The sequence below is a fragment of the Lissotriton helveticus genome, chromosome 1_1 (assembly GCF_964261635.1).
Source record: "Lissotriton helveticus chromosome 1_1, aLisHel1.1, whole genome shotgun sequence".
In the NCBI taxonomy this organism is placed as follows: Eukaryota; Metazoa; Chordata; class Amphibia; order Caudata; family Salamandridae; genus Lissotriton; species Lissotriton helveticus.
Genome location: NC_136057.1, coordinates 69,494,100 through 69,507,076, shown reverse-complemented (window position 1 = coordinate 69,507,076; position 12,977 = coordinate 69,494,100). Strand labels below are relative to the sequence as shown.

Genomic DNA, 12,977 nt, shown 5'->3' with positions numbered 1-12,977 from the left:
GTGGGGGCTCATCAAGGTCTCATACCTCAAGGGTGGGCAGAATTGGCCTGGGGTAAAAACTAGACTCTGCGTCATCTGCAAGTGCTACCTTGCCGACCACCAGCTTGCTATTATGCGCATGCGTGCGCGCTCTTGTGCGAGTGATAGTAAGCTGGTTGCCAGGAAAGTAGCACTTTTCTAAGCAGCTACTAAATGTCTCAGCCAGACCAGCGCATGCACTGGATCAGGCCGAGACCAAAAAAAACAACTTGCACTCTGAGGGAAGGCATTCTGGCAAGAATAGTCCCCTATGATTGCACCTGTGCCAGACTCCCTTCTGAAAGCAGTCATGCTATTGAGATTTGACCCCTCTATTGCCAAATAAACTAGGCTTCTTACTGACATCACAAATTCTCTTTATAGTTTAGGGAATAAATCACATTTAAGATCTCCTATACAATCAGTAGTCAAATACCATGAATTCAAATAAACGTGTTGTTTTATTACATATCTAAAAACATACATTTCGTAGTAATATGTAAAATCTAGTCATCATTGTGTAAATTTCATATCCTCATGATTGTTCTTGCTGTATCATAATTTTGTTCATGTTAATGTTACAGTAAATTGAGTTTGATCCGGGTACATACGTCTGAAGTGTGGTTTTTATAGGCTCTTGGATGTCCGTACATGGGTGGTGTTTGGATGTTTGGTTATGTATTATTAATACGGATTTCTAAAGTATTGGGTTTCAAATTTCTTATGCCACTAATGGCCATGCAAACCCCTTGTTCAGTTTAGAACTTGTTGCTGTTAACGTGAAAGTAAAGTGAGTTTGGCCCTGGAGGAAACCCCTGTAGTGTGTAATGTATAAGGATGGGTGTGCTGAAGAGCAGTCTCGTTCCTGTTACTGACTGGCTGTGTGGTGATGTAGTGATGATGATGAGGGTCGACAGCAGGAAGAACATCCTAGACTCAACAATTTGTTAAAATGAACTTGGTGGAAAGCATTAATTTCTACTATCTTTGGCTACTGGAGATGTATCCTCTCTTCTGATGTGCATATTATATCGGTGAACTCCTTCCTCTAGGCAAGGTTGGGCTATGAGAACACTGTTTATTTGACAGCTACAGCAACACAAGGGCACCTTACAGATGATTCAGAATGTTACGATCCATCTTATTTGTGGTCGGAGGACGTCCCAACTGCATCACAAAGTTTCACTGCTTGCTCACGAGGCAGCACATACTTTTTATGCCCATTCATTCACTGGCAGTTTATGAAACAAGAGTTTATTTTTACTTGTAAAAACAAACCTAAATATCATTTGTATCAAAAATCAGTATCTTTTGTGTTCCTTTACTTCTAAATCCAGATTGGTTTTCCAGTGACAAGGTTCAACAAATGTAAAGTAGGGAGCTGATAGATCTGGACTGTAAGTGCTGGAATTCTTTACTGCTCAAGATTTTTTACTTAGCTGTCAATCTTTCAGAAACGTATTAAGAACTAAACTTTTCGTCAGCTCTCTCTCCGATCAATACTTTCTCCATCATGCACAGATTCTGTCCTTTCACCAGTTAGGAGTTGGTTGGTTGATTCTCTGTAAATAAGAAAGGTCTAAAATATATATATATAAAATTAATCTGGCCGTGAATCATTTTCAGTCAGTGGTGATCCAGCAAATTTCCCAAGGGTCCAGCTTGATAGTGGACACCTCTGGGGAAGTGCCACTATGGTGTGTGCATTAACAGATTTATTTGATGAGTGAAATGAGCATCATGTCTCCCAAGTCAGTGCTTCGGAGGTAAATGTTGTGCGCTGCAAGCATTAACTCTCAGTTACAGGTCACAATTTCCTACTTTGACTTCTTGTGCCTTTGGACGTTGTTCTCTAGCAGCTGTCATTGAACGAGTTATTGCACAAAATTACCAAACACCAAAATCAGCTAGAAATATTCTCCAGTCTGTGCTTGTTAAACTTATTCATTTGTGCTGTGTTTATAGATTTTACCACTAATCTCTGTAGTTAGCTATAAATTATCCCGAAAACACTTCCAAATCCACTACAATGGTATGGGTTCTCTCCTGTTTGTGTTTGTGTGGTGCACTTGAATAGCATTTCCCCTAAGTGGGTTCGCTGGAGATTTCTTAATGTTGAAGGGGCACTAAAACTACTTCCACATTCACTGCAGTGGTAGGGTTTTATCACCCGTGTGTGTATGCTGAGGGTTCCTTGATGCTGAGTAACGACTAAAACTACTTTCACATTCACTGCAGTGGTAGTGGTTTATCACCTGTGTGTCCGTTGTTGTCTTTGTATTTCTGATAATTGACTGAAGCACTTAACACATTCACTGCACTTGAATGTTTTTTCCCGTGTGTGTTCACTGATGATTCCTTAATTTTGAGAAAAGACTAAAACAATTTCCACATTCATTGCAATCAGATGGTTTTTCCCCTGTGTGTGTTCGCTGATGTCTCTGCAGAATTGATAACAGACTAATGCTCTTCATACATTCATGGCACTGTAATGGCGTTTCCCCTATGTGTGTTCGCTGATGACTTCTGAAATTTGAGGAAACACTAAAACTACTTCCACATTCATTGCAATGGTATGGTTTTTCCCCAGTGTGTGTATAAATATGTCCAGGTAGGTCGCTCCCCCTCCGCACAGCACCGCCTGTGCCCGTTCTCTCCCTCGCTGCCCCCATGTCTCTCTGCCCGGTTTCCCTTCTGCTCCCCTCACTGCCCCAGTGTCTCTCTGCCCAGTTTTTCCTTCTGCTCCCCTTGCGGACGCCGTGTCTCTCTGCCCGTTTCTGCCTTCTGTTGCTTAGTTGCCCCTGGATTTCTGTGACCTTTCTGCCTTCTGTGCCACTCCTTTCTCCCGTTTTTTGTGACCTTTTCTGCCTTTTCTTGGGACTTTTCTGCCTCTGTGCCACTCGTTTCCCCCCATTTTTGTAACCTTTTCTGCCATTTCTTGTGACCTTTCAGCCTCTGTGCCACTCATTTCCCCCCTTTTTATGTGACCTTTTCTGCCCTTTCTTGGGACTTTTCTGCCTCTGTGCCACTCGTTTCCCCCTGTTTTTTATGTGACTTCTTTCTACCCTTTCCTGTGACCTTTCTGCATCTGTGCCACTCATTTCCCCCCGGTTTTTGGGATGTTTTCTGCCCTTTCTTGTGACCTTGCTGCCTCTGTGCCACTCGTTTCCCTACGTTTTTTGTGACCTCATCTGCCCTTTCCTGGGACCTTTCTGCCCTCTGTGCCACTCGTTTCCACCTCAATTGTTGTGCCCTTTTGCCTTCTGTTTCCTTCGTGGCCCCTCACCGCCCCGCCGCTGCGTCCCCTGCGGCTCTGCCCACCTGACTGCCCATTTGCTGCCCCCGCCTCCCAGCTGCTCCTCACTCCCACCTCCCTACACATGCCGGCCTCTGCGCGGTAGCGCCGCTGGTGCGCGGCAAGCTCGTCTGTGCCCGCCCGCATCTGGACTGCGCCCAGCGCCAGAACCCCTGGCCCCTGTACCCACTACGACGACCGCCGCCACTACGACGCCAGCACTCTGCACGCTCTCAACCCTGGACAGACCCACAACTGCTTCAAGGTCGCCCCGAAACGCACAACTGCCATAGAGCCGACGAACCACCCACCAAGAAAGACCTCGACCACCTCCGATGAATACTACTGAACACCAGCTCTGCACGTAAACACGCCGTCGAGCTCTGGGACCTGCTCAACACAACCTCCCCAGACGTCGCCTTCCTGACAGAGACCTGGTTGAACAACTCCTCCGCACCCGACAACGCCATAGCCATCCCAGACGGCAACAAGATCACCCGCAGAGACCGCTCCGACGGAGTCGGAGGAGGTATCGCTATCGTCCACAAGAACAGCATCAGGGTCTCGACTAGCACAGACGATGCGCTCAGCCCCTCCGAACACATGCATTTCCAGAGCCACACAGACCCCAACTCTACCCTCAGAGGCACCCTCGTCTACAGACCCTCAGAACCCCGCCCCTGGTTCAGCGACTCCATCGCCGACTTCATCAGCACACAGGCCCTGACCTCCACCGACTACATCCTCCTCAGAGACCTGAACTTTCACCTTGAGAACAACAACAACAACTCCACAACCCTGATCGATAACCTCGCCAACCTCGGACTGAGACAACTCGTCACAATGCCCACCCACTTCACCGGCCACACGCTTGACCCCGTCTTCTCCTCAAGCCCGCATGTCTCCATCAGCCACACCACCGAACTCCTCTGGACCGCCCGCTGCTGCATCCACTTCACCTTCCAGAAACCCACCACACACTACCGCACCCAACAGATCCCCCGCCGCCGCTGGAGCAAAATCACCGAAGACATGCAAACCTCGCTCTCAGCCCACCCACCGAACCCTCAAACACCGACGTCGCTGCCCACAACCTCAGACGCTGGATTGAGTACTGTGCCAACACCCTCGCTCCGCTGAAGAAGCCCCCCCACAGAGACACCAGCAAGAGGGCCAGCTGGTTCACCCCAGAACTCCTAGATTCCAAGCAAGCCTGCCGGAAAATAGAGAAGAGATGGCACAGTGAACAAACTCTGGACAGCTATGCAGCACACAAGAATACCGTCCGCAACCACCACCACCTCATCAGGGCTGCCAAGAAGTCCTCCTTCAAAGACGACCTTGACAACAATGCACACGACAGCAAGGAGCTCTTCAACATCGTGAAGGAACTCTCGAACGCTAGCTCCAACACCAACAACATCCCGCCGTCACAAGCCCTGTGCGACTCCCTCGCCACCTTCTTCCACCGCAAGATAGCAGACATCCACGACAGCTTCATCACCGAGACAGCCCCAACAAACAGCAACACAACAGACCCTCCGCACACCATCGACCACGTCCCCTTGCTAGCCTGGACCAGCGTGAGCGTCAATGACACCATCAAGACCATGAGCACATTCCACTCCGGCTCTCCGTCAGACCCATTCCCGCACCACGTCTTCAACAAAGCAAGCAGCTCCATCGCACCCCACCTACGCAACATCATCAATCTCTCCCTTGAGACCGTGACCTTCCCAGAGAGCTGGAAACACGCCAAGATCAACGCCCTACTCAAAAAACCCAAGGCAGAACCAAGAGACCTCAAGAACTTCCGACCCATCTCTCTACTCCCCTTACTGGCCAAGGTAATCGAGAAAATCGTTAACAGACGGCTAACCCGATACCTCGAAGAGAACAGAATCCTAGACCCTTCCCAGTCAGGGTTCCACAGCAACCACAGCACCGAGACCGCCCTCATCGCCGCCACCGACGACATCAGGACCCTGCTAGACAATGGGGAATCTGCAATGGGGAGACCTCTCTGCCGCCTTCGACACCGTCTGCCACCGCACACTACGAGCACGCCTCCACATCGCAGGGATCCAAGACAAGGCTCTGGAATGGACCACCTGCTTCCTCTCCGGCAGAACCCAGAGCGTCCGCCTCTGTTGGGCTTCAAGGGGGCCTGGTTCCTTCTGTCTAGTTCCCCTTTAGCGTTTTTTTCTTAATAGTGCCAAGTGCATATGCGAATTCATGGACGCTCCCTAGGGCTCGCTTTAAAAGGGGGCTGCCAACAGGATACAGGTGCTTGGTTTCTTTATTGGTCCCTTGCCGTGTGGTTCCTTTTCCTGTGGTTCTACCTTGTTTCCCTTCCTTCGAGCTCCGTTCCAGCGATCTTTTCTAGTGCTGGGTTTTGATCCCCTTTTTCCCCTGCTCCCTTGTTTTCCTATTCCCCTGGGCAGTTCTGAACCCTTTTTTGGGGACCTGTTTTTGATCTTCGGTGACGTTCTGGGATTCGCGGCTGAGTTTCCTTTGAGTTTTAACGTCCCGTTATAATCCCTTTTTGTATCCGAACCATCTTGTTTTACGCTGGGTTTGGGTGGTTTCACGAAGGAGCTGAATAACGGCCGTTTTTGCGCTACCTTTGTGTTCTTTTTTAGATTCCAGGAGTTTTTTGGGTGTCTTTCGTATTCCCTTGATACCATGTTTCCCCTGTCCCTTTTTTGTCCTAAGAATTGTGAATTCCACCCCTTTGTCATTCTCTGTGTTTCCCGAGGGGGCGTGGTTGGTCTGGGGTTAAGCAAGAATCAACCAATACGATTGCAGTGGAAGAATTCCTGTTTCGTATCAAGCCACTCCCGTTTGTTAACTGGGGTAAGCAGGGAGGTCGGTGGTTCGTGTGTGTACTTGGCACAGGTAATAACAGTAGGGGTGTGTTTAATCTTGTCCCCTTCTTTCATTTTAGCGGTCTCATCTGTGTCAAGCTGTCAGCTGCCAAGAAGCCAGAGGAGAGGAATTGTGTTCCCCAAGACCTTGGGTTCCCTTGTTTTGTTACCCACCTTCTCCCGGTGTCGTGTTCTCCACCATCCGTTTTTGATTGCGGGTGTTGGGGGTCACGGTGAGGGTAGAGGATTGTGACGTTCTTCACTCCTGCGGTGTTGGGCCGGTCGTCATCGGAACAGCCTCCCCTCGTTCCGTACCGAAGCCTCCGAGATCATCTGCGGCTACCCCAAGGATACTACCTCAGCCTGACACTGTTCAACATTTACATGACCCCGCTCGCACACGTCGCCCGACAGCACAACCTCAACATAATCTCCGACGACACTCAACTGATCCTCTCCCTCACCAAGGACCCCATCACCGCCGACTGGATGAAGATCAGTCGTCTGAAGCTGAACTCGGACAAGACGGAGGTCCTCATCCTCGGCTCCAACCCGTCAGCCTGGGAAGACTCCTAGTGGCCAATGGCACTGGGGGCAGCCCCGACCCCGCCCATCCTTGACTCTACGCTCTCTTTGACCAAGCAAGTCAACGCCATCTCCTCCTCCTGCTTCAACACCCTCCGCATGCTCCGCAAGATCGATCTACAGATGGATCCCGACAGATACAAGAAAGACAGTTACCCAGGCCCTTGTCAGCAGCAGACTCGACTACGGAAACGCCCTCTACGCAGGAGCCCCGGCCAAGCTCATCAATCGACTACAACGCATCCAAAACGCCTCGGCACGACTGATCCTCGATATACGACGACACGGCCGCATCACCCCCCCATCTGAGAAACCTGCACTGGCATCCTGTCCACGCACACAAGGCACTCCACAAGACCGGTCCAGCCTACCTCAACAGGCGGCTCTCCTTCTACACGCCCAACTGCCAGCTACGCTCTGCCGACCTCTCACTCGCCACAGTCCCGCACATCCGAAGAACAACCACCGGCAGGAGATCCTTCTTCCATCTCGCCACCAAGACATGGAACACCCTCCCACTGAGCGTACGACACACCCAAGACCTGCTGACCTTCAGGAGGATACTAAAGACCTGGCTGTTCGATCAGTAGCGGCCCCCACCTCCCCCCCAGCGTCTTGAGACCCTCTCGGGTATGAAGAGCGCTTAACAAATGATTGATTGATTGATTGACTGATTGATTTTTGTAGGTCTGATGACCCACTACAGCTCTTTACACATTCACTGCATTGGAATGGCTTTTCCCCAGTGTGTGTTCATTTTTTTTTTTTGTAGGCCAATAACCGAAAGAAGCTCTTCACACATTCACTGCAATGCTATGGTTTTTCTCCTGTGTGTGTTCGTTGATGTCTTCGAAGACTTGATAACACACTAAATCTCTTCACACATTCATTGCAATGGTATGGTTTTTCCCCAGTGTGTATTCGAATATGTTTTCGTAGGTCTGATGACCCACTGAAGCTCTTCACACATTCACGGCACTGTAATGGCTTTTCCCCTGTGTGTGTTCGCTGATGAATCCTGAGATTTGAGGAATCACTAAAACTACTTCCACATTCACTGCAATGGTATGGTTTTTCCCCAGTATGTGTTTGCTGATGTCTTTGTAGGTGTGATAACCGACAGAAGCTCTTCACACATTCAGTGCAATGGTATGGTTTTTCCCCTGTGTGTGTTCGCTGATGAACTTGAAGAATTGATAACTGACTGAATCTCTTCAGACATTCATTGCAATGGTATGGTTTTTCCCCAGTGTGTATTCGCTGATGTCTTTGGAGTTGTGATAACCGACTGAAGCTCTTCACACATTCACTGCAATGGTATGGTTTTTCCCCAGTGTGTATTCGCTGATGTCTTTGGAGATTTGATAACAGGCTAAAGCTCTTCACACATTCATTGCAGTGGTATGGTTTTTCTTCCCCAGTGTGTGTTCGCTGATGACCTTGGAGTTGTGATAAATAACTGAAGCTCTTCACACATTCAGTGCAATGGTACGGTTTTTCCCCAGTGTGTGTTTGCTGATGTCTTTTCAGGTGTGATAACTGACTGTAGCTCTTCACACATTCACTACAATGGTATGGTTTTTCTCCTGTGTGCGTTTGCTGATGTCTTTGAAGAATTGATAAGTGACCATTGCAATCGTATGGTTTTTCTTTCCCAGTGTGTGTTCGCCGATGAACTTGGAGTTGTGATAAATAACTGAAGCTCTTCACACATTCAGTGCAATGGTACGGTTTTTCCCCAGTGTGTGTTTGCTGATGTCTTTTCAGGTGTGATAACTGATTGAAGCTCTTCACACATTCATTGCAATGGTATGGTTTTTCCCCAGTGTGTGTTCGATGATGCCTTTGGAGTTGTGATAACTGACTGAAGCTCTTCACACACTCACTGCAATGGTATGGTTTTTCTCCTGTGTGTGTTCGCTGATGTCTTTGAAGGTCTGTTAACCAACTAAAGCTCTTCACACACTCACTGCAATGGTATGGTTTTTCTCCTGTGTGTGTTCGCTGATGTCTTTGAAGAATTGATAACTGACTGAAACTCTTCACACACTCAGTGCAATGGTACGGTTTTTCCGCCATGTGTGTCCGCTGATGATCTTTTAGGAGTGCTAACTGACTAAAGTTCTTCACACATTCTTTGCAATTGCACGTTGCTTTTCCTGCGTGTGTTTGCTGATGGCTCTTTAGTAGTGATCACAAACTAAAGCTCTTGCTGCTTGTGTATGATTTTTCTTTCTTGGTTAGTGTCTCTGGGTTGGGTTTATATTTGTCTGCATCCCATGACTGCGTTTCCCGAGGAGCTAACATGGTTGATAAAGCACTTGTGTTATTCTCATATTCCCTGTATGTCTGTGGTATTTTGGATGGTTGATTTCAGATTTCACAATGAAATACAAGACTCACCAACTACATATATTATAATTGTGGCACGTAAAGCTTCTTTGTAGGTGGTTATGTTTTTAGATTGCGGAATAGTTTCGCATGTTCATGAGTGAAGATCAGTCTTCCTTCGGGTCGAAGCAATTTGGGACAGTCTGTTGTAGATCAGAGACCCTCTCGTTCCTTTACCCTTCAGTTGTCTGGCTCCACTCCCTTGTGCTTTTCTCTTGTTCCTGTGGTTTGGCTAGAAACAGTTTACAATACACCGTGTGTGCTGAATGGTGGTCTGCCATCATTACAGGAAGCAGAGTAATGCTGTGTCTACCTCATACCGAACACATGATCAAAGCTGGTGGTGGAGACCTGTGTATACAGGCAGTGGTTAGTTATTGTTATTGTGTTAATTTTCTAGAGTTCATTTCTTATCCTGTTGCGTGGAGGTGCACAGCTCAGACTCTTACATCCACTGAATTGCTCTTGACTGCCTCTTCCAGGATCTATCAGTTCATGTTCATGTTCCTCAGTCTTTATGCAGATCTTTTCCTAAATATTGGAGCTCTTTTTTTCTAACCACTTTTTTTCAGATTTTCACGATTACTGTCATTATTCACGATCATTTATGCATTCAAGGCTGGTTTCCTATTGGATGTAAAGAGATTTAAAATCACTAAATGGAAATGTAAGAGCATGTGAATACACAATACTTAACTAGTTGTAAAAGACATCTGGTCATTAACATTAACGAAAGTTACCAAGAGATATTTCACCATACACAGATATTTAACTAAATGTTCTATAGAACATGTCCCATTTTACTTAATTCAGAAAAGGAGGTGATTTTTCGGTGTTCACACAGTCACTTAGTACAGAAAGAGCACACATGGAGTACCCACTTGCTAGAGGTACAGCTTTACGAAGACGCACATGGCTAAGATTTCATTTAACCCCTCCCATGCTCATGACGAGCTGAGCTCGTCATGAGGCACGGTTGCGTTGTGCTCATGACGAGCTGAGCTTGTCATGACCCGCGCGGCGCTCACACGTGGGGATAATTCCCCAGCTGTGCTTAGCGTTCCACGGAAACGGATGTGGCCATGACGAGCTTAGCTCGTCATGAGCACAGCACCACCGTGCAGCGTGACAAGCGGAGCTCGTCACAAGCACCGTGGCGCTGCGTGCACCCTCCCTCCCCCCACGGCGAAGGGGTTAAACTAGAAGGGATTGTGTAAGAAGAGATGGTTCAGGATGTGTTGCTGTCACTTCAGTTTTAGGAATTGTATAACAGCAGTAACACTTTCAAGGCTACATGACAAAGAATACTCTTCATGAAGTATATAATAAATATAACGCTTCAGGAATTATATAATAAAGGTAACGCTCTAGGAAGTATATAATAAAGGTAACGCTCCAGGAAGTACATAATAAATGTAACGCTCCAGGAAGTATATGATAAAGGTAACGCTCTAGGAAGTATATATTAAAGGTAACGCTCCAGGAAGAATATAATAATGGTAACGCTCCAGGAAGTATATAATAAAGGTAACACTCCAGCAATTATATAATAAAGGAGTATATAATAAAGGTAACGCTCCAGGAAGTATATAATAAAGGTAACGCTCTAGGAAGTATATAATAATGGTAACGGTCCAGGAAGTATATAATAATGGTAACGCTTCAGGAAGTATATAACGAATGTAGCTCCATTCACACTCCTCTTGACAGTACTTTCCAGTTTACACTGGAGAAGCTTAAGTTCCAACTCTTGTCTTTACTTTTCTGTTTGTTAAGTTATCTTTGCCACATTCCTGGGGAAGGTTCAAGTATTTGTTGGAAGATTGCAGAGATTCCATCACAACCAGTAATATACCTGCGATATCTCTGCTGCCAATACGTGTCTGCTTTTTGTCTTTTTCTACCTTACCATGGTATCTGACTTAATGTCTTTCGTTTGGTGCTAGGTCAGGGATGGAGCATTGGCAGAGTGGAACAAGATGTCCATTGCTTTCAGGTGAGTGTAGCATTTTACACCATTGGGAATTTCTTAAAATCAGCTTAACCTTACTCCCTGTTCATCACCTTCCATACTCCCTTATGCCTGTGTACTCGCTCAGCAGGGTTCATTGACGGCTAAGGCAGCGGAGTGACTCGATGAACACAACAGACATCAGGTAATGATCTGATAGACAAATACCATGGTTGGCAGTAGAAGGATCAAAAGCGTCTTTAGAGAAGCTTGCCCGGGACATAAAAACGGAGGAAGTGCACAGGTAGATACATATGAGGCACAAACAGAGGAGGCGAACATGCAGGTACATGCTCCATTTTGGGTCTGTTTCAGGCCTTTACTGGGCTGGGAATTGGTGTGCACTATATCTTAATACTGCGGATGATAAAGGCCCTTGCTGCAACACCTGAAGGCTGCCTGGCCTGAGGGGAAGGTGAGGGTCCACGTGTCAGACAATATCATCAAGGGACAGAAAAGGATCCTAAGAAACACAGTGGCAGAGAGGCACAACCGTCAGTCTAGATGGAGAAGAGCTGTGTCCTCCACTGTTTCCGGAAAAGCTTTCTAAGGTTAGGAGGCATAGAATTCCATCGGGTCGGAGCTAAGACATGGAAGGAGAAACCTCCAGTTCTGGCTCTGCTGTGACGAGGGATGTGGGCCAGGTATAGATTGGTGGAGCGTAGTGTTCTGGAGGGCATGTAAAATTGCATCCAGGCAGCAAGGCTGGGTACTCCTTGGATCTTTGTTTTTTTAGTTCAGTTTAAACAGTTGTCGTGCATCCATTTGGCCATATTCCAAAATATTTCACTACCTCCGCCAGAGGTCTGATGTGAATAATAAAAAGGGTAGGACTGAGCTCCGAACCCCGAGGGATGCCAGGAGCCAGTCCTCTTTGTGATGAGACGAAAGGGGGGTATAACTTTAAAAGACCACTCCTTTAAAAAGAAGGTATACCAGGCCAGACCTATGCCCTGTATCCCCAGGTCAGTGAGGCGAGTTAATATTATTGCATGTGAGACAGGGTTGAAGGCCACACTTAAATCTAGGAGTATCAGAGCCTAAAATTTGCCGGCATCTGCAGTACTGCAAAAGGATTCAGTAACTGTTAAAAGAGCAATTTCGGTGTTGTATGTTCTAAATCCATTTCGGGAACAATCTAATATTTTATATTGTTCTAATATTTTGGTTAGGAGATTGTTTACATGTTTCTCCTCATCCTTGGACAGAAACGACGGAAGAGAAATGGGTTAATTGTTTTCTGGCTGAGTGGCATTTAGCGAAGGCTTTTTTAGAAGACGGGTAACCTTGGCGTGTTCCCATGATATTGATACTTCTTCACTGCTCAGCAAGTTTGGCTAATTCTAGAAATATGGGTGTGACACTCTCTTGAGATTTTTAAATATAATCAGGTTTAAATGGGTCATGCGGAGATCCAGATTTCACTTGACGCATTAAGGTAGAAATAGAATCTGCGTCAAGTAGAGCCAATTGGTCCAAGGGAGCCCATTGCGAGTGGTAGGTCACTGTATCAAGAGAGACAGGTTTGACTGTTTTCTCACCCCTGTTAAAGTAAAGATAAAGATAATTGACCAAGCTTGCTGCAGTGGCTGTTAGAAGCTTCTGCTAATCCAGGAGTGGAGGTGGGTTTAATCAGGTTGTTCACAATAGAGAATATTTCCATGCTTTGGTGGAAGTCTCCGCCCGTTCTCTATTGGAGTCTAATAGAGGCACACTCTTTTCGATAAACCTTGAAAAGGCAGAAGGGTCCAGTTTATGCTACTGCTTTCTCATTGTGGGGTTACCGGTAATGTTGTTTTCAAAGCTAGGT

General features: G+C 46.9%; 1 protein-coding gene across 1 annotated transcript in view; it reads right to left on the bottom strand.

Moving 5' to 3' along the window:
- Positions 1 to 460: 460 nt before the first annotated feature.
- The window catches only part of LOC144828497 (uncharacterized), a 63,909-nt gene continuing 51,392 nt past the window's right edge, over positions 461 to 12,977 (bottom strand). The window contains exon 3 of the mRNA XM_078686751.1: positions 461 to 9,783. Within this exon, the coding sequence (XP_078542877.1) occupies positions 7,579 to 8,844 (1,266 nt within the window). The 5' untranslated portion in view covers positions 8,845 to 9,783 and the 3' untranslated portion in view covers positions 461 to 7,578. The remainder of the gene's footprint in view (positions 9,784 to 12,977) is intronic.